Raw genomic sequence first — 25941 nt, forward strand, 5'->3', positions numbered from 1 at the left:
ATATTATGAGTGTATTGTGAGACTGGCTATATATTATGTGAGTATTGTGGGACTGGCTATATATTATGAGTGTATTGTGGGACTGGCTATATATTATGAGTGTATTGTGGGACTGGCTATATATTATGTGAGTATTGTGGGACTGGCTATATATTATGAGTGTATTGTGGGACTGGCTATATATTATGAGTGTATTGTGGGACTGGCTATATATTATGAGTGTATTGTGAGACTGGCTATATATTATGTGAGTATTGTGGGACTGGCTATATATTATGAGTGTATTGTGGGACTGGCTATATATTATGAGTGTATTGTGGGACTGGCTATATATTATGAGTGTATTGTGAGACTGGCTATATATTATGTGAGTATTGTGGGACTGGCTATATATTATGAGTGTATTGTGGGACTGGCTATATATTATGGGAGTACTGAGTGTGATCCTCAACCTACTGAACAGCCGCACAGCCAGCTCTTCCCTCTCCTAGTGTATCCTCACCCACCCCCTGCAGACTGTGAGCCCTCGCGGGCAGGGTCCTCCCTCCTTATGTACTCGTGTGCCTTGTTATCTGCTCATGTTTAATGTATTTGTCTATATTTGCCCCGTATTCACATGTAAAGCGCCATGGAATAAATGGCGCTATAAAAATGTATAATAATAATAATAAATACTGTGGGACTGGCTATATATTATGAGTGTATTGTGGGACTGGCTATATATTACGGGAATACTGTGGCTATTATTATGGGGCACTGTGGTTGATATGTATGGACTGGCTATGCCTTATGGGAGTACTGTGAGACTGGCTATATATTATGGGAGTACTGTGAGACTGGCTATATATTATGGGAGGATTGTGAGACTGGCTATATATTATGGGTGTACTGTGAGACTGGCTATATATTATGGGTGTACTGTGAGACTGGCTATATATTATGGGTGTACTGTGAGACTGGCTATATATTATGGGTGTATTGTGGCTATTTTTATGGGGCACTGTGGTTGACATGTATGGATTTGCTGTGCCTTATGGGTGTACTGTGAGACTGGCTATATATTATGGGTGTACTGTGAGACTGGCTATATATTATGGGTGTACTGTGGGACTGACTATATATTATGGGTGTACTGTGGGACTGACTATATATTATGGGAGTACTGTAGCTATCATTATTATGGGACACTGTGGTTCACATATGAACGGACTGGTTATGTCTGATGGGAGTACTGTGGCTGTCAGTATTATGGGGCAGTGTGGCTGACAAAGGAGGAGTATGGATGTCTCTTATAGTATACTTTAATTTTGGTCAGGTATTGTGAAATAAGGGGACTGCCTATGTGTTACTGGAGTCCTGTGGCTGTCATTATTATGGGGCACTGTGGTTGACACATGAAGGGACTGGCTGTGTCTTATGGGAGCGCTGTGGCTGTCACTACTATAGTTCACTGTGGTTGACACATGAGAGGAGCGACTATGTCTTATGGGAGTCCAGTGGCTGTCATTATCATGGGGCACTGTGGTCGATACATGAAAGGACTTACTATGTCTTATGAAAGTGCTGTGGCTGACACATAAGACTAGGTGACTTGGTACACTACACTGTGGCTGTCATTGTGACTGACAGTGGAGGGGGATGCTGCCTGTCTATCTCTTTTTCTCTACTATGTAGGCGGTGTTTGGGGTCTGTCCTCCATTGAGGTTGGTCTATTATGGGTGTCTGTTTTTTACCATTGTCAATATGATTTACTGCACAGTGCCTATGGGTTTATAGTTTATTACAATTTGAGCTGATCAAGCTGTTTCTATCTTGGACTATATTAATGGTTGGGCTTCTCTCCATATGATTATTCTTATTTGGATGCCTATTTGCACTATGCACTTGCCACTTTATATCTTGGGGCCCTTATGAATTGTCAGAGATAATCCTTAAACAGCCTTTACAATGTGTACTTTTTTTTATTTTATTTATTATATGTATACGCATATATAGTCTTTAATTCGGCTGCCCCCTATAGGAGTTGTATGTGCACATGTACATGTCTGTGGTTTAACTATATCTTTTCAAGCATACCAACTGTTTTTGAACGTGGCACCAAGGTGTCGCTATACTCTTTTAGTGTTTTGTTCCTATTTATTTTTCTATTTATATGATGATAAAATTGTCTTGCTATAATCATCAATAAAAAATGTCTTTTTTAATATTGCTCTGAGATCCATTTTTTGCTTTTTTTGGTTTTCTGTAGGCGGTGGGCACACCAAACTTTGCAAAGTCAAGCCCTTGTGTATGCTGGGTGATTTAGGAAATAATAGCGGATATGATGATCTTTTTTTTTTTTTCTTTACTTACAGGTTATCTTTTTTAGGATAAATGCATTTTAAGGAATTTTAAGAGGTAGGCACCTTGTTGTAATCATTGTAATAATACATAGTAACATACGGTAGTTAGTAAGGCCAAAAAAAGACATTTGTCCATCCAGTTCAGCCTATATTCCATCATAATAAATCCCCAGATCTACGTCCTTCTACAGAACCTAATAATTGTATGATACAATATTGTTCTTCTAAAGGAAGACATCCAGGCCTCTCTTGAACCCCTCGACTGAGTTCGCCATCACCACCTCCTCAGGCAAGCAATTCCAGATTCTCACTGCCCTAACAGTAAAGAATCCTCTTCTATGTTGGTGGAAAAACCTTCTCTCCTCCAGACGCAAAGAATGCCCCCTTGTGCCCGTCACCTTCCTTGGTATAAACAGATCCTCAGCGAGATATTTGCATTGCCCCCTTATATACTTATACATGGTTATTAGATCGCCCCTCAGTCATCTTTTTTCTAGACTAAATAATCCTAATTTCGCTAATCTATCTGGGTATTATAGTTCTCCCATCCCCTTTATTAATTTTGTTGTCCTCCTTTGTACTCTCTCTAGTTCCATTATATCCTTCCTGAGCACCGGTGCCCAAAACTGGACACAGTCCTCCATGTGCGGTCTAACTAGGGATTTGTACAGAGGCAGTATAATGCTCTCATCATGTGTATCCAGACCTCTTTTAATGCACCCCATGATCCTGTTTGCCTTGGCAGCTGCTGCCTGGCACTGGCTGCTCCAGGTAAGTTTACCATTAACTAGGATCCCCAAGTCCTTCTCCCTGTCAGATTTACCCAGTGGTTTCCCATTCAGTGTGTAATGGTGATATTGATTCCTTCTTCCCATGTGTATAACCTTACATTTATCATTGTTAAACCTCATCTGCCACCTTTCAGCCCAATATTTTACAGCACTGAACATTACCAGCCGTTCTATCTCAGCAAAATTAAGAGAACATTTGTAGTGGGTGTCATTTTCAGAACCATTTTGCAACACATCAGACCCGTAAATGCTGTTATGGCGTCATGCAGCATTTAGCGAGGAGCACGTTGAAGTATGGGATTGCCCCTGGGTTAACACATTATCGTGTCTGGCCAAGAATGTGAACATTTTAAAGAGAAATCCGTGTGGGAGGATATGTCTGTGCTGTCCAGATGGGTGCAGGGTATACTGTAAAATAGTAAAAATAAAAGAACCAGCAGAAATAAATATCTGTTTTCCTAATATACGGTACTTAAAGGGAATCTGTCAGCAGGATTTCACACTGAAAACTATATATATTCACCTGTAGCGCTTTCCTTTACATGGCCACTCCGTTCCTCTGTTACTGAGAAATCAGCTTTTGAATTGATATGGTAGATCTGAAACCTCGGTCACTCCAGATCTAATCCCCGCCCAGTGCTGCCTCCTCCTGCTTGACTTATGGCTCCTTTGCCTGAAGTCAAACACAACATAGAGACTGTCAGTCAAGCAGGAAGAGGTGGCACTGGGTGGGAAATAGAGCTGGAGTGACTGAGGCTTAAAATCTACCATAGCAATTTGCATATCAATTCAAAAGCTGATTTCTCATTAATGGAGGAATGGACTGGCCATGTAAAAATGGTCATCAAACCCAGGCACTTTGAGTGACAGCCTACCGGGGAGTTATGGAAAAGTCGTGGAGTTATGGAAACCACAGGATGACCTGACATATTAACGATATGCCAATGATGAAATAAAAGAAACAACATTTTCAAAAGGTCTTGATTTATTCAGCATCGAGTGTGAGTGCCATGTGGCGAAATCTCAGCACTTACAGCATTGGCCGCTATCAATGAGATAGTTTACGATCGTTTGAGTGCCACAGGCTGATCACCTCCATGCCACGCCGCATTAATGCAGTAATTGATGCCAAAGGAGCCCCGACCAAGTATTGAGCGCATTTACTGAACATACATTTCAGGAGGCCAACATTTCAGATTTTAAAATCATTTTTCAAGCTGGTGTTATAAAGTATTCTAATTTACTGAGATAATGACTTTTGGGTTTCCATTGCCGGTAAGCCATAATCATCAACATTAACAGAAATAAACACATGAAATAGATCACGCAGTCTGAAATGACTCTATGTAATACACGAGTATCACTTTTTGTATTGAAGAACTGAAATTAATTACCGTAACTTTTTGATGATATTCTAATTATGTGAGAAGCACCTGTACATAGAAACGAATATTTTTATTCTTTTGAGTGTTTTTTTTTTTTTTTGCAGCTTTTTCGGTGCAAATAAAATTGGAAAAAAGACACTCAGTGGGACTAGTTTTTTTGAGCAGGTCAAAAACATTGAGTTTTTCAAGCAAGAACCACTTTGGGAAATGCTTGTTTCTTGGGAAGTTTTTGGAGGAGTATTTCTTTTCCTGAATACGATTGAAAAGCTTTGGAAGAATTTTTTATTCTCAAAATTATTTTTTAAAGCCTTTTGATTTGACAGTGTCTAGTTTGGAGCAGATTCCATCAGGATCTACTTCACCTACTGACATTTTTCATTAAAAAAAAAAAGCTCGAGAAACTTTTGAGAGCCGGAATGGGAAGTATCAACATCATAAAATTCTACTAAATCAGACCCTGAGCCAAAATTCTCCTCTTGCTCAAACAAGTTGATATCTCGGGTTCTTGGAAGATTGATAGGCTGCACGAGGGACGATGCTCTATCCCAGAAAATGGCTGCCCCGGGTGCCCCACATTGTCCGGGTGACAGATACATTCATTCTCTCTACAAACATTGAAAGGAAAAGCAAATAAAGCCCTTCAAATATGGAAAGCCGTGGAAGGGATGTGAGGCTTCCTGTTCGGCGCATGATGGATGACGAGATGTGTGTATGTTAGCACTCGGAGGTGTTCATACTTAGGATGAGTAATGTCTTGTTACGTGAGATAATATCGCCTCTTCTACGAGATGGATGCCTTATTCCGGACACTTCAGAATTAATGGTCCAGTATCAGGAAGTGTGACTTCACAGGACGGAATGTGATCATCGAGTGCTTTTCTTAGTCAGTGTTGTGGACAGCGCATTTACCAATAATTCCTATTTGTTGGCCTTTTTCTCAACTAGGTCATCACTAAAAAAGTCCAAGGTGCCGACATGTTTCATCCTACCATTGTTGAATAGTAGGATGATTGTCGAGGCTGTAGGATGCAACGCGGACGGCATCTGAGCGTTCTTTTCTCTTACAGACCCATTGACTTGAAAGAGCGATTTTGATCTGCAAATCAGACACGTCTCAGTCTTTTTTTATTTACAATTGGCGTGCAAAAAAACGAACTTGTGAACATGCCGATAAAGTTAAAGGTGGCCACTACCACCTCCAAAACCAATGGAATTCTGCATCATGATGATCTATAGGACTACAAAGGGAGCATATATTGTTCTTGCGGTAGCTGTGGGCGAGGTACTCGTTTTCCAGCTCGTTACATGAAAGTGTGGGTTCTGGCTGGGTGTGTGCACTTGTGCTGTGAGGGCACTACGCCTGTGCAGCTGCATGCAACCGATGTTGATGGTTTGTCAGGAGCAGGTGTTCCGACATTTCAATGAGGGAAACCACCATTCAAAAATAAACTTTTTACTGAATGGGAACCTCTCCCAGGACCCGTCTTTGGTAAATAACTCAGTCTCAGTCACTTCTGCTCTGGATCTCGCTATCCCTTGATTCCGATCTCCTCTCACTTGGGGACACCCCAGAATGCCGCACTGCTCACATTGGACCTTAGGTCATCTTGCTATGCCCTCCAGGCCCTCTCTGCCTTCCTGACAGGAAAACTGACACTTTCTGTCACGCACAGTGAAGGAAAGGCTAAGTGCAACGCAGAGGGGAGTGGAGACCCCTAGACAGATCTAACGTCACTCTGTCCTATCGTCCCTATACAGGTTCCGCACCTATCGCCAAGCACAATACCTAATCCCTGCCTGACCCTGGCAATAAGCCCTGCACCAGGAAGGACAGGATGGGTGCTAGTCAATCCTTACTACCGCTAAAGACAGATAGGATAAACAAAACAGGGAGACATTTAGCTTGAGTAGACTCAGAGAGAAATATGGACGTCCTCCAAACATTAGAGAGGACGCTAGCAGACTGCTACAGCTCCAAGCCTCATCAGAGAAGTGCAAATAGAAAATCTCACCGGCACTTGCCAACAGCAAGCAGGAAGTATATCAACACTCAGGTCCAGGTGTAGCCATTAGAACCGGGGGAGGTGGACACTCGTCGGCAAAGCAAATTACAGAGACCTTCTGCAGACAGATGCAGTGCAAAGGTGTGCCGCCTCTGACACATCCGTCACACTTTCCCTTCGACTTACCCCCTCCCACTCTTGGTTGGTCCCAAACATTAACTCTCACAATCTCTATTGCCAAACTACACACTTTATCAATACTACTAACATCTTCAACGCACATCACAATTCAGATTAAACATTATAATACACATTAAACCACATAACATTAAACTTGTTTCTTCAAGGGGGAACGTGGGCAACATGTCCATCTCCTTACACTTGCACATGGGCCCTTTTCTGTCCGTGTCTACCACTGGTGTAGAAGGGACCTTAGACTTTAATGGGTACATATTTCTACCGATTAAAAACATGGATAGAACATGTACATGAAAAATGGATGTCTGAATGAGGCCTAAGCTGGAGTCTGAAAATGCACCCTACTTTTACAGACATATATAACAGTTTATCATTACAAATAGGCAGTAAATTTATATTTATAAGATCTCTAAAACAAAAACTTGGCACAGAGCTGACGAGGATGACTATTTGGTATGGACTATTTACAAAATGAGTCTACGAAGACCACCAATAGCCCAGTCACACAAACGTAGTGGAACATGACCTCAGTGGTGTCCCATTCCTCTCCACAAAGGAGGCAGAAGGCCATTTTCCTAAGAGAATTATCAAAACTGGAAATCAACACCGATGTATAACAATTAGTAGCCAAAACCGTTTGTATGAGACTGTCCATCTGCTCTATCAAATGCCCTGAACAGATGCTTCCAGAAATTGAAAGAGTAGATCCATGATCTCATACATGGCAGCTGTATGTCCTGAGTCGGAACGGAAAATCAGATTATTTAACAAACTATCAAAAACTCTGCAAAAAAATAAATAAATTAATTAATAACCAAGCCGAACACATTATAAAAGGGAGGAGATCAGATCATAAAAAGACCACCAAGGGTATGTTCACACTGAGATTTTTTTTACGAGCGGGATTTGTGTATTGACTTGCACCTTCTCTAGTCCATCCATTTTGATAATAAATCTAAGCAAAAGAGCTCAACAAGGTCTTTTCCTACAGTAATATTTCTATCATTATTACCAGTATTATTAGTACGGTAAATCTCTTATAGCCAAGCACCTTTGTGTCTGGAAACACTGATGACCCCATATTAAAAAAATGAATTGAATTTTTCAAGATGGTGGAAACTAGGTCACAGGTAAAGGTCTTCAGAGACAGGGAACACGTGAAAGCTTTATTACATTGGGGAAAAAATCCAAGAACACAACCAAACCTATGGAAGTGGTGAGGATCATCGAATAGAGAGTTTAGTGTGGAAAATCCATTACAATGTGTATGTGGGCCTTCCAACTGCTTATTTATGTTTTTGCTAACGGATAGGTGTGTCTACTTCGATAAACTCAGCGCATGTCCTTTTCTAACCGAGTTTTATTGATCAGACTCAAGTCTATGGGTGTCTGCGAAAAATGGACAAAAAATGGAAGTCATCAGCTTCCATCAGTGTTCAACTTATACTGTATATCCATTGCTAAGTGGCAATCGAAAAAAGGTTCAGTTTACCCCCTTTAGTTATTAAAAATACGAAGAAAGCAATCAGTGGAGAAGGACATCATGGTCAGAGTAGAAGGAACAAGGCGAAGCGGAAAACAAGCAGCCTGACGGCTTGATAGTATCCCTTGTGGACCTACCTAGGCTTACACAAGATCGATCTTCCTACAGAGCGTTCTTCTACCAAGTCAACATTAATTGAAATCAAGCTGAAGGGCATTAAATAAATAATAGTTTCTTAAAATGGAGGAGAAAAAAAACAGATACAAAATGAACAGTACATGGAAGAAAAATGGTTTGTCTCAGATCTATGTAAAAATAGAAATATGTATGTACAGTGTATACAGTGCCTTGCGAACGTATTCGGCCCCCTGAAACTTTTCAACCTTTTCCCACATATCATGCTTCAAACATAAAGATACCAAATGTAAATTTTTGGTGAAGATTCAACAACAAGTGGAACACAATTGTGAAGCTGAACAAAATTTATTGGTCATTTTAAATTTTTGGGGAAATTCAAAAACTGAGAAGTGGGGCGTGCAATATTATTCGGCCCCTGTAACTTAATACTTTGTTGCGCCACCTTTTGCTGCGATTACAGCTACAAGTCGCTTGGGGTTTGTCTCTATCAGTTTTGTACATCGAGAGACTGAAATTCTTGCCCATTCTTTCTTGGCAAACAGCTCGAGCTCAGTGAGGTTTGATGGAGATCGTTTGTGAACAGCAGTTTTCAGCTCTTTCCACAGATTCTCGCTTGGATTGAGGTCTGGACTGTGACTTGGTCATTCTAACACCTGGATACGTTTATTTGTGAACCATTCCATTGTAGATTTTGCTTTATGTTTGGGATCATTGTTCTGTTGTAAGACAAATCTTCGTCCCAGTCTCAGGTCTTTTGCAGACTCCAACAGGTTTTCTTCAAGAATGGTCCTGCATTTGGCTCCATCCATCTTCCCATCAATTTTAACCATCTTCCCTGTCCCTGCTGAAGAAAAGCAGAATTAAACCATGACGCTGCCACCACCATGTTTGACAGTGTGGATGGTGTGTTCAGGGTGATGAGCTGTGTTGCCTTTACGCCAAACATATCGTTTGGCATTGTTGCCAAAAAGTTCGATTTTGGTTTCATCTTAGCAGAGCATCTTCTTCCACATGTTTGGTGTGTCTCCCAGGTGGCTTGTTGCAAACTTTAAAGGACACTTTTTATGGATATCTTTGAGAAATGTCTTTCTTCTTGCTACTCTTCCATAAAGGCCAGATTTGTGCAGTGCACGACTGATTGTTGTCCTATGGACAGACGGTCCCACCTCAGCTGTAGATCTCTGCAGTTCATCCAGAGTGATCATGGGCCTCTTGGCTGCATCTCTGATCAGTCTTCTCCTTGTTTGAGATGAAAGTTTAGAGGGACGGCCGGGTCTTGGTAGATTTGAAGTGGTATGATACTCCTTCCATTTCAATATGATCGCTTGCACAGTGCTCCTTGGGATGTTTTTGGAAATCATTTTGTATCCAAATCCGGCTTTAAACTTCTCCACAACAGTATCACGGACCTGCCTGTTGTATTCCTTGGTCTTCATGATGCTCTCTGTGCTTCACACAGAACCCTGAGACTATCACAGAGCAGGTGCATTTATACGGAGACTTGATTACACACAGGTGGATTCTATTTATCATCATTAGGCATTTAGCACAACATTGGATCATTCAGAGATCCACAATGAACTTCTGGAGTGAGTTTGCTGCACTGAAAGTAAAGGGGACGAAAAATATTGAACGCCCAACTTTTCAGTTTTTGAATTTCCACAAAAATGTAAAATAACCAATAAATTTCATTCAACTTCACAATTGTGTTCGACTTGTTGTTGATTCTTCACCAAAAATTTACATTTGGTATCTTTATGTTTGAAGCATGATATGTGGGAAAAGGCTGAAAAGTTCCAGGGGGCCGAATACTTTCGCAAGGCACTGTATGAATATAGCCTAAGTCAGCAGTAGACTGAAGGTCCCACATACATATTAGAATAAAGTCATCTGAACCTGCCAATATCAGAGGGATAAGTCAGCTATGCAATGTGAACAGTGATCTACCGACTCTATCCTGACAGCTAATGATGGGGGTTAAAAAGATCAGACACTTTGAGTAAAATCCCTGATTGTTCACTCCATAGATAAACCGCTGCCATAGGTGATTGTCAGAGGCTTACTTCCTTCTCCCCAACAGTACATATGCATGGAGGTGACCCACCATCCAAAGTCATCATCAAATCAAATGGTCTTCCATAATTTTGTGCTAAGGTAGTCATGAATGAATCTATAAATGTATGGTCACATCTCCACCAACACCTGCAGCGATTGCTTCTGTCGTCAGGTGATGCCATATTAATCCTGAGGGCAGCACTGGTGATAAAAGAGACATCGGAGCTTTGTGTAACGCCAAAGTCCCCGCATGCCTCCGCTTCTCCCTTAAGTCAGGGATATTCACCACCACCCAGGCCGCCCTGCTGCATCCCCTGCACTGGCTCCCGTGCCCCAGGGTCGGTATATGCCACGCAGGTCTGCTGGCAGCACGCTCACTCCTAATGTGTCCCCAGCCAATAGCCAGCAGGCACTTAGTTCTTAAGGCAACTCCACCTGCTGGGAGGTGCCTGTGCAACAATTGTGTTAGTCAGTCTGCAAGCTGTTTGTCAGTTGCCAGGTCCCTTTACCTGAACCTGTATCCACCCTGGCGGTACCTGAGCCTGAAACTGCACCTGCGGTATCTGAATCTGAAACATTTCAGGTGGTACCTGAACCAGTACCTGTGCTTGAAACCTGGTCCTGTCTGAACCAGCTCCAATATCTGTTACACCAGAATCCAGTCCTGTCTTGGACTCCGAGTCTGTGTCTGTTGTCCTGACCCTTGGAGTCAGCTGCTTCAGTACTGGGATCTGTTCTGGAGTAGCACCTGGCTTCCACCAGTGGCCCAAGTCTAACCCCTTCATCAGGGGCTCTAGGGAAAACCCAGGTGGTTGCTTAGCTATCTACCCCAAGGCTCTCCTCAGTCCGTGGTGCAGTGGGTACACGATCCACCAGCATGACATTCTCGGAGGTGTAGGCTCTGTCCTGCCACTAAGATTAGAGTGCCATGTAGTCTGGCAGTATAGGTGTGTGCTGTTCAGCTGGAGTCATCAGCTCCCTGCTCCAGCCAACCGGAGAGGACCACACCCTATTTAAGCCTCCAGCTTCCTGCTATAAGCTGCCAGATATAGCCTTGTCCTCCTCTGGCTAAGGTCTTGGGCTCAACTCCTGTCTTGTATATGTGTTTCCTGTTTTTTCACCTTGGATTATTTATGGACATTTCTCCTACTTTACAATTTTGTACCTTTTGAAGCCCTCTTGGTTTTGACCCAGCTATCAGAAAATTCTCTTGCCCTGGTTCGCTCCTCCGGACAGCAGCCCTTTCACGGAAGCAATCCAGTAGGCCCCATTACAGATCCCTGTAAATGGGTGAAAGAGTGGCTTGTGCCAATTCTGTCTGAGGCGACCTTGTTGGGACTACGGCCTGTGACAGACGTGACATGTACTACTTCTTATCCAAATAGTCAAAGGTGAAGTACATAGGAGAACAACCAGCTCATTTGTAGATGGCATTCCTAAAAGTTTTATGAGTCTATCGGAATTCTGCGGCGTTGTGTTCCATGTTATCCCAATGGCTTATCATAATGTATAAAACTCAACAGCATCTCCACCCTTGGATGCAGTAGACCTCAATGCCAACCTCCGGTTACTGCAATTAGGATTTATTTTTTTTTTAAAACAAAATAACAGACTTCTGATTCCAGGCAATAATAACATGCCACTTCTGGTTACTGTTTATTTTATCCATTCCTATAAACTCATTGCCAAGTATCTGCCAGGTCTGAATTAATGTCGACCTCACTGGTTGGGTTTCTGGAATAACCTCGGGAAAACTGATTGGGTGCGGTTTTTCCACGCTGAGACGCAGATGCATCTTGAGCACGGCAGGAATTTGAGGGATAAATAAATCTCCCTCTCTTTAATAATTTTGCAAAAGCCTTTAAAAAAAAAACCCTAAAACATTCAAAATCTTACGTGAACTGCCCCTGGGTTAATTCTTGTACACGGGATTGTAAGGGTGATTTATATACCATATTATATATATATATATATATATATATATATATATATATATATATATATATATACACACACCGGTATATATATATATATACCATACTGTATATGTATGAAGAACACAGCAGCACATGTACATGAATCTAGGCCATGTGAAAACACAGACAAATATTCTTATACTTCTCAAAACATATTTTTTCATAAAAAAAAATTTCAAAACTTTTTTTTCTGAAAACTTACAGTTATTGATAAAATGAAGATTCTTAGCGTATAAATTGGCCAATTTAGAACGTGCAGGAAATGTTTAACTATTTGGCCCTGGCATTTGGATTCATTAAATAAAATTGCACTGCTTGACTTCTACAGGTGACTACAGAATGAGTTAACTGAGGATCCATCAGCGAGCTCATTAGGCTGTGAGAGTTTGTAACTCTTATCCGTTGTTGTTTTTTTTCACTGAGCTCCTCTAATTTATGAACATACAGGGTTATGTTACCTTGAACACATCAAAGTTGACTGTTCAAGGTAACAAAAAGCCTGTAAAAACCAAACGGCGCAACGTTTTTAATGCAGCCCCCAATTGCAAAAATTATTTTGAGCCCTTATTACGTGAAAGGAAGTGAAAAAAAAATCCCCAAATGTGGACGACACAATGTGGAAGAAGACAGGAGTATACAGTCACCTGTGTCCCCGCAATCATAGCATAGCCTGCAGTCCGCTCACATTCCCGGCACGGATAGAGACAGGCGACCTGCCTGCGGGCGGCACATAGCCAGTCTGGACAAGCTGTGCACAGAGCATCCGTTCTGAGAAGCCTCAGGGGCATAAGCCGGACCTGCTAAACTTCACAAAAATCAACTAACAGTCTGACCCTAAGTGGGTGATGGGTACCAGTGAAGCCCTGCTGGTTCTTTATCATAGTGGGAACCGGGTAAACCCTTATCTGCAGCATACATATTACTTTTTTTAATACTTCATATTTTTTTTCAGGAATAAAACATGTAATTGTGGGACACAGACTTAAATGGGCCACAATTTAGTGCACTTTGCAGCATAACTAGGTCCAAACATGATTCGATCTTATCAGATAAAATGCACATCCAAAGGGGTTGTCTAAATGTAGAAAATGGGTAAGATTGCAAACAAGCAACTTTGCAATTTACTTAAAAAAGCCTCTCCTTCCTCATTTACTAGATTACTGGCCACCTCTGCAGTCTAGCAGAAGTGGCCGGCTTCCTAGGCAGTGCGCACATATAAACTCTTTACAGTTTGTAGGCCCCGCTCTGAAGCTGTCCAGGTCACTGGATCTGGCTAGCTTCAGCGTCCCTGTGCTCCTCCAATGCCGCACAGAGGAAACTGCATTTTAATGCACACGGATCAGCCATGCAGCTGATCCAAAGTCAACCATGTGGAGCACATTGCGCCCCCGCCTGGAGACTGGACAGAGGTGCGCTCCTGAAGACAGAAGTAAAAAATAACCTTTACGTTTGACAATTTTTTGACAATGCAATTTGGCTTAAAAGAAAATGGGTGTTTTTAGTAAGAAGAGGGTGCGTCTTAAATGTTGCAGTGTGTCAAAAAACGTAAAAAGATTTGTCTGCTACCTGGATAATCTCTTTATAAAATAAGTAATTCCCTTGTAAAATAAAATTAACCTATATTCACCTCTTGCACTGGTGCCGCTCCAGCAATGTCGGCGGTGGGTCTCCATGGTCTAGTGACTGTCACAACTCTGTTGTCGTTTGTCCCGAGACCAGGGGCTCCTTCCCTGTCCCTAACAGTAGTGGTACTTCTGATGGTGAAGACGCCGGGGCCACATACCTTGCCTTCGCTCCGGAATCTGCCCTCAGATTGTACCCTTACCCCACCCAGGGAAGAGGGGAGTAGTAGTGTACCGTAATACACCAAACAGACTAACAAGGTAATACAAACAGTGGTAAAAGAAAATACCAAAAATACAAATATACTGAAATATAACAGAAGGATGCACAGGGGAGTGGAGAATGGGGTGAAACCAAAGTAGGAGAAGAAATTGAATTATCACACACTCAAAACCTAGCAACAGTCATTGATAAATCCACCACACGCCTTCTCCAATAAAAACCAACAACAACCTCCAGCCATGTAGCATAAGCTATCTCTGACAATGAGTGCTTGCCAGGGCCCAGATTATATAGGAGATGGGAGTGGCGAACAGTGAACAGCTGAGAGCCTTAATGAAGGAATGCTTCCAAGAGCTCTCAACTGAGCAGAATAACTCCTAAAAGAAACCTGCACTGTTTAATTTGAAGCTGAAGTGCTTCTAATCATTGTAGGAGTAGGAGAAATCAGACGCTGCGAGCTTCTGGCTCCTTTCTGTCACGGTAAACTCATGACAGTGATATTGATATGCTAGGTGAGCCCTGCAGCCAATTATCGGCGCCGATGTGGGTGACGAGTATACACTGTTTTTAGCTCACGAGGTGGAGCACTTATTTTAAATAGGGTAATCCAGTTAGTGGACGCAAAAAGTGGTGCAAAATAAGCCATCCAAGATGTGGCGGAAAACTAGACACAAGTGTCTGAGGAGGCGCCACGTTGATAAATTTGCTGCATTTTCTAAATAGGTTCCATAAATCTGCCCCTGAGTTCTGTAACATGTTATCTGTGCCTAAATCACAATTTCCCAAAGTATTAAAGTGGTTCTTGTGACTACATCTTTTATAAGAGACTAAGGCCCCGATTCTTTACACTCGAGTTTGCACAAGAATTTTGCCAGTTTGGACATTTTTACACCAGTTTCGCTCAACTCCGACAAAATGGTATAAGGAGGTGATGCCACAGCTCATTAAATTCATGATGAGATCTCCCAGACTGGAGTAAGATTCAGAGGCGTCACCACTTTCACGAGTCTGATTCATTAAGATTCATTCGCCCCTTAATAAATCAGACGCGTCTGACTCCAGCATTGATCATTGATGGCAGGACCCATGGATGATGAAAGCACTAGACTAGGCAGCGTTGGCTCCAATTTCTCCTTTTTTTTTACATCCTTAGCTCATCATAACCATCCTGGAAATAAGCTCACCACTGCAATCATCTATAACATATAAATCAACTTCCGCTACCTTTGGGACCCATGCAAACGTTGAAAAGATTTTGGTAAAATTTTTATAAAAGTCAATTGGACAATAACGTGTGACGGCAACGTAAGAAGCTTGTCCCATCCAGACCACCAGTTTTCTACAAGAGGACCCCCTGGTTATAATGTGATAGCCATGGGAAACCCTGGCCGTCAGCTGCTTCTGCTCTATGCAGCCACTATTTGTGCTTGGTGATGTAAGGCTTGCATGCTCACTCATGGAAACCCATGCCATAAAGCTCTTTGTGAGGCTGTGACTTTTATACACTCCGCTGCTCAGCACTCAGCCACCCCTTTATGCAGCCACTCAATCCGACGCTTGGCATTGTGCTTGGTGATATAAGGCTTGCATGCAGCAATTTAGCCATGGAAAGCCATTAAGCTCCTGGTGCATAGTTATGGAGTCAGGGCTATGGTGACTTTCATGCCTTCCACTCCTCAGTAATCGGCAACCACTCTACGCAGCTACTTACAGTTATATGAAAAAGTTTGGGCACCCCTATTAATCTTAAGCTTAATGTTTTATAAAAATAGTTTTTTTTTTTGCAACAGCTATTTCAGTTTCATATATCTAATAACTGTTGGACACAGTAATGTTTCTGCTTTGAAATGAGGTTTATTGTACTAACAGAAAATGTGAAATCTGCATTCAAACAAAATTTGACAGGTGCATAAGTATGGGCACCCCACCAGAAAAGTGACATTAATATTTGGTAGATTTTCCTTTTGCAAAAATAACAGCCTCTAGTCACTTCCTGTAGCTTTTAATGAGTTCCTGGATCCTGGATGAAGGTATTTTTGACCATTCCTCTTTACAAAACAATTCCAGTTCAGCTAAGTTTGATGGTTGCCAAGCATGGACAGCCCTCTTCAAATGATCCCACAGATGTTCAATGATATTCAGGTCTGGGGACTGGGATGGCCATTCCAGAACAGTGTAATTGTTCCTCTGCATGAATGCCTGAGTAGATTTGGAGCGGTGTTTTGGATCATTGTCTTGCTGAAAGATCCATCCCCTGCGTAACTTCAACTTTGTCACTGATTCATGAACATTATTGTCAAGAATCTGCTGATACTGAGAGGAATCCATGCGTCCCTCAACTTTAACAAGATTCCCGCTGTCGGCATTGGCCACAAAGCCCCAAAGCATGATGGAACCTCCACCAAATTTTACTGTGGGTAGCAAGTGTTTTTCTTGGAATGCTGTGTTTTTTGGCCGCCATGCATAACGCCTTTTTGTATGACCAAACAACTCAATCTTGGTTTCATCAGTCCACAGGACCTTCTTCCAAAAAGAAATTGGCTTCTCCAAATGTGCTTTTTCATACCTCAGCCGACTCTGTTTGTGGCGTGCTTGCAGAAACGGCTTCTTTCGCATCACTCTCCCATACAGCTTCTCCTTGTACAAAGTGCGTTGTATAGTTGACCGATGCACAGTGACACCATCTGCAGCAAGTTGATGCTGCAGCTCTCTGGAGGTGGTCTGAGGATTGTCCTTGACTGATCTCACCATTCTTCTTCTCTGCCTTTCTGATGTTTTTCTTGGCCTGCCACTTCTGGCCTTAGCAAGAACTGTACCTGTGTTCTTCCATTTCCTTACTATGTTCCTCACAGTGGAAATTGACAGGTTAAATCTCTGAGACAGCTTTTTGTATCCTTCTCCTGAACAACTATGTTGAATAATCTTTGTTTTCAGATCATTAGACAGTTGTTTTGAGGAGCCCATGATGCCACTCTTCAGAGGAGATTCAAACAGGAGAACAACTTGCAAGTGGCCACTTTAAGTAGCTTTTCTCATGATTGCATACACCTGGCTATGAAGTTCAAAACTCAATGAGGTTAGAAAACCAAAAAAAGTGCTTTAGTAAGTCAGTAAAAAGTAGGCAGGAGTATTTAAAACAAGAAAATGATAAGGGTGCCCATACTTATGCACCTGTCAAATTTTGTTTGAATGCAGATTGCACATTTTCTGTTAGTACAATAAACCTCATTTCAAGGCAGAAACATTACTGTGTCCAACAGTTAGTAGATATATGAAACTGAAATAGCTGTTGCAAAAAAACAATTTTTATAAAACATTAAGCTTAAGATTAATAGGGGTGCCCAAACTTTTTCATATAACTGTATTTTTGCATCTACTGCCAAGAAATGAATTGACCGAATAGACGATCATGTAATACATGGTTTATGCTGAATCTTCCCGAGACTGTCACCCTTTGCTCTTTTTTTGTTTTTGTTTTAGACTAGTTGGTCACGAACGCAAGATCCCAGCAGACGTCCATCGTGTAGGAAATCAATGACCGTCACTGATGTGATCAGGAAAAAGCCTCACGCCAGCATTCAGTCAATACTTCTGTCTGTCAAGTCCATCTGCACCGATCAATATCTACATGACACAGATAACTGAGCAGGAGATGCGAGGGGAGATGGCGGCCCACCCTACCGTCATCGTGAGCCTCTCTGTTCTTCCGCCGGTGACGCTCTCTCCTGTGGCTTACGATGGAGTCTGTTCCTGTCTCGTTGTCGAGTCCATCCCGACTGCTGCCTGCATTGGGGCTGTGAGAAACAGGAAAAGTCAGGCGGCATTATAGATTCTGATACGTCACAATTTCCAGCAGTTACGAATTCCTACTTTTCCAGAATTCTGGAATTTTGGCCCAGTGATATATATATATATATATATATATATATATATATATATATATACATTTCTGTGAGTATTGTGCGTCAATCATGTAGTGCATAGTATACAGCCCCATTATTGGAAGACACCTCTCAAAAATACGTATATTATTAGAAAATGGGACTCATAAAAGTCAAACATCTAATCGCTGCTCTAGATAGTAAATTACGGTAGCTACCTAAAGAATTGGGGGAACAATTGATGGGGTTCTCCACGTTGGACATAATCAGTGTCCTGCCATTAGTACTGTGATCAGATGTAATCCATTGGGAAACCTTGCAGTAAGTGTTTCATTTTCCTGCAGCACCCCCGCAGGGGAAATAAGGCATTACTCAGTTTCCAATGAAAACAATGCATTATCCGTGCAATTTAAAGGTCCGCTGGTTCCTCCATCGTGAAAGACACATTATTTAGCCACTCTCTGCTCCGAGAGACGCCGTTCTATCTACCCACAATTTTTTAATGAAAATAAGACAACTAATTTAAAGGGAACATCTGTATTTGTTTATGCAAAGTATTAGTGTATGAGCGTATTGTGGTGATGAGTGAACGTGCTCGAATAAGGTGTTATCTAAGCATGCTCGACTTTGACGTGCTCGAAAAATATGTTCTTAGTCCCCGCGGCTGCATGTCTCGCGGCTGTTGTGCAGAACAGTAAACCCGTCCTAGTTATGGGTCATTGTCTGAAAATAATCTCGCTTCTGATGTATAACAGAAGGACAGATACAGCTGGAAGGATTTCATTTGCAACAGCGCAACCTAGTGGAACACACTAGAACTGCAACGTTTTTTAAAAAAAAATGTTACATAACATAGACAGATAGCTAAATTAGTAGATAGATAGTAGATAAGTAAATAGATATTTACTGGCATACAACAAGAGTTTCCTATCAATCAAATAATGGCGGCAGCAAGGATAGATATTAGTAAGATATTTAAAATCTAACTTTTAATATAATCATATAAAAACTGGGGGGGAAAAAAACAATACAAAAGATATCAGCGAGAAAGTGCTGAATAGTACACCAGTGTACATAAGAGAAAAATGGCTTGGTCTCACCCCATCGATGCCCAGGGGAGGGATATAAGCACTAAAAAAGCCGCCTCGTGCCCCGTGCAGGTCTCCCGTCCTCACAAGGAGAGTCCCCAAGTATGGTCCTATCCTAGAAGAAGTCCCTCCTGACGATTTCATCCACCGGTCAGCGTGGACTCATCAGGGGAAAAGGAATTTACATTAAAGTCTATACGATTCAGGTTTTAGGAACCAGAGTAGAATCATAGGGGACTCAGAATTTTTGTTTGGAGGGTAACCCCAATAATGGGGGGCCCTATTCTGTCTGCAAAGTGCTGCCCATCTTAGTCAGAGTGATAGCTAAGGGCTTATTGATTACTATGTAATGTCTAATTTTGCCTGTACAAGTCCCCTCTGAGTTGTAAAGTGCTGCGGAATACGTTGGCGCTATAATGAGAATTCTTATTATGGATACTTTATGCCTCATTCACACATCCGTATAAGGCTCTTTCAGACGTCAATGTGTCCGGTACAGGACAGTCTTCACATGTACCGGAGACACTGACACACGTAGAGCCATTCAAGTGAATGAGTCTGTGCACATGTCAGTGTATTTCCACGGATTCTGTGTCCGTGGGCAAATCACGCTGACATGTCCGTTTTTAAACAGCAGTACGGCCCACAAAACGGCCCGCACACTGATGACAGGCTATTCTTGATAACCAGCCTTGCCGAAGCTGGCAGCCCGCAGCTGTCAGTTTTGCCTGGCTGGTTAACAAAAATACAGGGGAACCCATGCAGTTTTTTAAAATTATTTAATTTATTTATTTATTTACAACACAGGCGCCGGCTGACGAACACTCCCAGATTTCAAATTTAGGAATTGTTACTTGTGTGTTTTTTAAGGGGCTCACATTAGGCTAGACCAGCTTTTTTTTACTTTATAGGAACATGCATCGGGGCAAAACGGTGTTCTGAAAATTCCAAACGTCACAAAACTTGGCGCTGGTGCAAAGCAATGTGGTGTTCTGTATTGTGAAGCTGACTCCTCAGTTCTTGGATACAGGCAGTGATGACGCATCACCAGAGGAGGAAGAATAGGGTGGGGCACAGACCTTTCCAATTAATTAAATTAATAGAGAGGAGAATTGATTTATTTGGCTTTTTCCAGTGGCCATTGCCCATCAGAGCCTTTAAGGGGATAGCCATCAACTTACTCAGTGATTTTCATCGGAGTTTCATCACTTTTTTCCACAGATGAAAAAAAAAAAAACTATTGTAAAGCTCAACTAGAGACGTCACTGGTGAGAATCTGGAGTTTCCAGTACGGCATGTACGGATAACCTCCACTATACGTTCACTGTATAGGGGTAATATTAGTGTTAGTATTGTGATTTTTAATTAATAACCATTATGGTGGTATCATCAGGTCACTATGTGGTGGTAATAAGTGGTCACGATGTGGTGGTATTATTGGTAATTTTCGTTTTGGTATAGCAGACTTTTCTCAGTAACAGTATAGTGTTATTTGATAACTATATGACTAAGAAAATTATCTCATTTCTGTGTTTTTCTGTCAAATTTATATATTTTATTTGTATTTTTTTTTTTTTTACAGGGGGCCTAACACAAAACAATCAACACCACTGGAGTCCATGCATCCAAGCAACAAGCCGGTGGTGAAAGGGTCCAAGTCCACATTTTGCCCTGTTGCCCCCAGGACTCTAGTAATGCCACTACGTCAAAGGCAATGTTTAGGACACCAAGATATGATTTCTGTAGGGGCCATATTTGATCCATATAAGGGCCACAGCAAGACATTGACTGTGTTATTACAGCCCTCAGACCTGTCTCCTCCAGGGTTTCCAAACGTCCAGAAATTCCATGACAGACTGTAAAAATTGGGCAATTTAGACTGTAGACATGGATCACTTATAACCATAATCATTTCTTATGGTTTTACAATGTGTCCGTAAAAAAATATTGTCTATTTGTGATTTTTTGATAAGGTGTCCAGAAAAAGTTAAAAGTCAAGTTGGTAACCCTGGTCTCCATAGAGTATGACATTACTTACTGAAAGGATGGCGGGCGCGAGTCTCCAATCCCACCTGTCCTCTCGATTGGAGGAGGAAGGTCTGTCCGGCTTTCTGTACTTTGGGAGCCGCCATCTGAGTGTGAACTTTCCGCCAAAACCAGCTACGGAAATATAAAACAACGAAAATGACAAGTGCTGAATATACTAAGGGATCGGTGCCACGGTGAGCAGCTGCGGCAAATGCAATCATTGACCGTGGCCTTCATGCAGCATTGCACCATGGAACCGCATTCAGTTACACGCACGCTCCCGGGGAGGAGGCTAAGACAGAGGAGCATCCATAAATTAAACCTGTCCAACTTTGACATTTCAAGATGCTCAGTGAGTGCCTGCCCTGCAGTGGTAACATTATGCCTATGTATCATGTGACTGCTGCAGCCAATCACAGTCTTAAACGTCGCTGTTGAGGTCACCGATTGGCTGCAGCAGTCACATGACCGATGGATGTGACGTCATCACTGCAGGAGTGGGGAAGGATTCACAACAGGGGGAAAGGAAGATGAGAAAGGTAAGAATGTTTGGCAACTTTATGAAAATTCCCTTTTAAAGTAACGTTATATGATGGTATTTACGGTGTTATTTCTCTGCGATACTGTATCAGAAACGGTATGTGAAATGTTATTTGATATAGCATGACAATTTTGACACTTTGGTGTGTGCCAATAGAGGGTATGACATAAGGATTTAAAGGGGTTGTCCACTTTTTTTATTTTAACTTAAATACTCAAACTGGGGCTAAAAAACAAATTTTTCAATTTGGTTTAATTAAAAGTTTTGCACCATTTGTGTGCTGTGACTGCTGTGTCGCACTCTCTATTACTGACGGCAGAATCAGTTTTTTTTAGTGGCACCATATTGGGTTTTAGGAGCTGTGTGTAGGGGTCACTGTGGGGGCATCATACTGTGTAGAGGGCTTTTTGGGGGCACTATAGTGGCATCATATTGTTTTTGGGAGCTGTGTGTAGGGGTCACTGTGGGGGCATCATACTGTGTGGAGGGCATTGTGGAGGACACTATAGTGGCATCATATGTTTTAGGAGCTGTGTGTAGGGGTCACCGTGGAGGCATCATACTGTGTGGAGGGTATTTTGGGGGCACTATAGTGGCAACATATTGTGTTTTTGGGAGCCGTGTGTAGGGGTCACTGTGGGGGCATCATACTGCGTGGAGGGCATTTGGGGGGCACTATAGTGGCATCATATTGTGTTTTTGGGAGCAGTGTATATGGGTCACTGCGGGGGGCATCATACTGTGTGGAGGGCATTTTGGGGCACTATAGTGGCATCATATTGTCTTTTTGGGAGCTGTGTGTAGGGGTCACTGAGGGGGCATCATACTGTGTGGAGGGCATTTTGGGGGCACTATAGTGACATTATATTGTGTTTTTGGGAGCAGTGTGTATGGGTCACTGCGGGGGGCATCATACTGTGTGGAGCGCACTGTGGGGGGGCACTATAATGGCATCATATTGTGTGTAGGGGTCACTGTGGGGGCATCAATGTGTGTCCTGGGTTATCTTTGGGGCTTCATATTGTGTGAAGGTGCATCACAGTGTGTAGGGATCATAAAAGGGGTATCGATCTGTGTCGGAACACTTAGGGGTTTCACTACAGGCACTATTTCTGTGTGGGTGCATAACAAGGACTAGGCAAGGCTAAAGGTGGGGCTTAGCTGTAGAAAAAAAAATACTGCAATATGTCTTCCTCTTCTCTGCTCTTAAGGCTAAGTGCACACGTTCAGGATTTCTCGCAGAAATTTCCTGAGAAAACCGGACATTTTCTGCAAGAAATCCGCAAGAAAACGGCATGTGTTTTTGCTGCGTTTTTGCCGCGGTTTTGCCGCGGTTTTTTCCGGACACTTCCCAATGCATTTAGTAGTGGGAAATCCGCAAAAAAAACGCAAAATTAATGAACATGCTGCGGTTTTTACCACGATGCGTTTTTTTCGTGAAAAAAACGCAACATGTGCACAAAACATGCAGAATTCATTCTAAATGATGGGATGCTTATTGTATGCAGTTTTTTTGTGGTTTTATAGCGTTTTTATCAGGAAAAACCGTGAAAAAACTGCAACGTGTGCACACAGCCTGAAAGTAGGGAAGTATGATGTACCCCTGTTTATGGTGGAATAAAGACGGTGCTGGACACTTGTTGCAGGGATGTGCAGGGATGAAGCTTTTCAATCCATGCTGCGTTAATCAAACAATGATATAATTAGATAAAAATACATCCAAGTTCTAAATTTGCATAAATGTGACTGTGTCATCACGACCACAGAGGCCGGACACTGCTATGGGGACTGTGGTGAGAAAGGGTCGAGCATTGAACTCCTCTTGTTTGCCATGACACCGGCACAGTGCTTACCTGCAGCCACTAGAGGGAGCTCACTACATACAGGTTTATACAGCAAACAAGTTCAGTACTAGCTGCATAAATCCATATTTAGTTAGCTCCCCCTAGTGGCGACTACACACAATCATAATTATATCATTTATGGAAGTTGTGATCTTAGCCATCTCCAGACTGAGCGTTCCCTGATCCACATATTGCCCCTGGTGGCCACATTGAAGCAGAGAATGAATAGAGAGCTGGACACTCACCATTTCCTTCCATGGGAGTCACGACCTCTCCATTCAGACTCCACCTCTATGTGTTGTGACCCGAGGATCTCCCTTCTGGAGTTAAGACTGGACCCCAGAGGTGGTACCTGCATCTATCAGACATTTACGGAATATTCTACGACTTAATTCGGATAATCCCAAATGATATAATTTGGGCAGCATGTCACCGCCACTAGGGGGAGCTCACTCCTTTAACAGAAGACAACAGGGCTCCCCTTATACAAGTATATTATCAAATAAGAGGGCAAAGGAGGTCCTAAAGAAAATAAGGATAAATAATGGCCATCCTCACTCTAGGGGGTTACCAAAAGTGGCATTTATCAATTCCAGGTATGAAATCATAAGGAAACTCACCCAGGACACCACTCTTCCATTAAAACACGGGAGTTTAGCGTTGTCATCCGAAATCTCTTCTTTGACCACCCTGAAAGATTGAATGTGACAGGAGAGTCAGAGGCTGAACGTTTCCTCATCTCAACAGCCGCCGACCTCTAGAAATACATATATACTCTTTCCACAGCCGCACTCGACGCTCTTCCTCTGTAATCCAGGCCAATTAGCTCAGTCTCTCTGCTGTCATCTCTTCATCGACTATAGCAGGCGGATATATCCTCCATAATTGCTTGTTTACACAGGCTCTACGTTCTGGATAAAACAGCCACAATGTTCCATGTAGGATTCCAAAACGTACAAGACCATGTTCACACTGGGCGTTTTTGCTTTGGGTTTTTAATGCGTTTTTTTAATGCAAATTTTGACCTGCTTTTTACAGTACCAGCAGGTATCATTTTTTGCAGCATTTTTTTTGTGCCAAAACCTCATTCTTTGGAATAGGATTTTTTTTTTTCAATATTAAATGTTATCAGCATGCACAAGAGACAAATCTAGCATGCCAAAACCGTCACAAAAATGCAGCAAAAAAAAAAAGCAATAAAAAAAAATAAAATCCAGGAAAAAATGCTTTTTCTCTGCTGCTTCTTTCCTGCCAAGAGATCAAGTTTTGCTGCAGGGAAAAAAAAAAAAAAAAAAAGCAAAAACGCCTAGTGTGAACTTACCCTGATTGTCGGACTATCCTTATAAACAAATTGGGGGTGGTCTGACCTCGATGACTCCCATGACATGGAAAAAAAGGGTGCTGTGTCAAGAGAGCTGCAGACCTTCAGTGACCGAGCAGCAGTACCAGGCACAGATTTACAAAAGTGAAGGTACCAGAGGGCTCCATCAATGTATTGAAGAAGAAGATAAAAAGAGGATGGCACCTCGTGCAATATGTACGGTCTGAGGAAGGGCAACAATGACCCGAAATGCGTTAAACTCCAAATAAAGCAAAAATATTTTACTGGAGAGCCATCTCTTCAATAAATCGTACATTTCCTTTGCCATGCTTCAGCTGTGCCCTCAAGCCTGTTTTAATGCCATAATACATTACTGAGGGCTCCAACAAGCAACATAGACCCACTGGGGTGGGGTGCAGACCAGGGCTGTGGAGTCGGAGTCCGAGCCCATTTTGGTGGAGTCGGAGTCATGGAAATTGAGTCGGAGGTTTAGCTTACCAACTCCACAGTCCTGGCAGGGCTATGGAGTCGGAGTCGGAGCCTATTTTGGTGGAGTCGGAGTGGGTGTCATTGCTGCCTGGCAGGGCTATGGAGTCGGAGTCATGGAGTCAGAGCCCATTTTGGTGGAGTCAGAGGGGGGGGTCATCGGTGCCTGGCAGGGATGTGCAGTCGGAGCCCATTTTGGTGGAGTCAGAGGGGGGTCATCAATGCCTGGCAGGGATGTGGAGTCGGAGCCCATTTTGGTGGAGTCAGAGTGGGTGTCATCGGTGCCTGGCAGGGATGTGGAGTCGGAGTCATGGAGTCAGAGCCCATTTTGGTGGAGTCAGAGTGGGTGTCATTGGTGCCTGGCAGGGATGTGGAGTCAGAGTGGGTGTCATCGGTGCCTGGCAGGGATGTGGAGTTGGAGCCCATTTTGGTGGAGTCAGAGGGGGGTCATCGGTGCCTGGCAGGGATGTGGAGTCGGAGCCCATTTTGGTGGAGTCAGAGTGGGTGTCATCGGTGCCTGGCAGGGATGTGGAGTC

The 25941-nt window shown here is 42.5% G+C and overlaps 1 protein-coding gene across 2 annotated transcripts in view; it reads right to left on the bottom strand.

Annotated features, from left to right (window-relative positions):
* Positions 1 to 25941, bottom strand: part of DVL1 (dishevelled segment polarity protein 1) — a 174624-nt gene that overhangs the window by 97848 nt on the left and 50835 nt on the right. For both annotated transcript variants that reach the window (XM_069741112.1, XM_069741111.1), the window contains exons 2-4: positions 24219 to 24288; positions 21224 to 21345; positions 17898 to 18010 (exon numbers count right to left, since the gene is read on the bottom strand). In XM_069741112.1, the coding sequence (XP_069597213.1) occupies positions 17898 to 18010; positions 21224 to 21345; positions 24219 to 24288 (305 nt within the window). The remainder of the gene's footprint in view (positions 1 to 17897; positions 18011 to 21223; positions 21346 to 24218; positions 24289 to 25941) is intronic.

Source organism: Ranitomeya imitator, chromosome 10 (genome assembly GCF_032444005.1).
Source record: "Ranitomeya imitator isolate aRanImi1 chromosome 10, aRanImi1.pri, whole genome shotgun sequence".
NCBI lineage: Eukaryota > Metazoa > Chordata > Amphibia > Anura > Dendrobatidae > Ranitomeya > Ranitomeya imitator.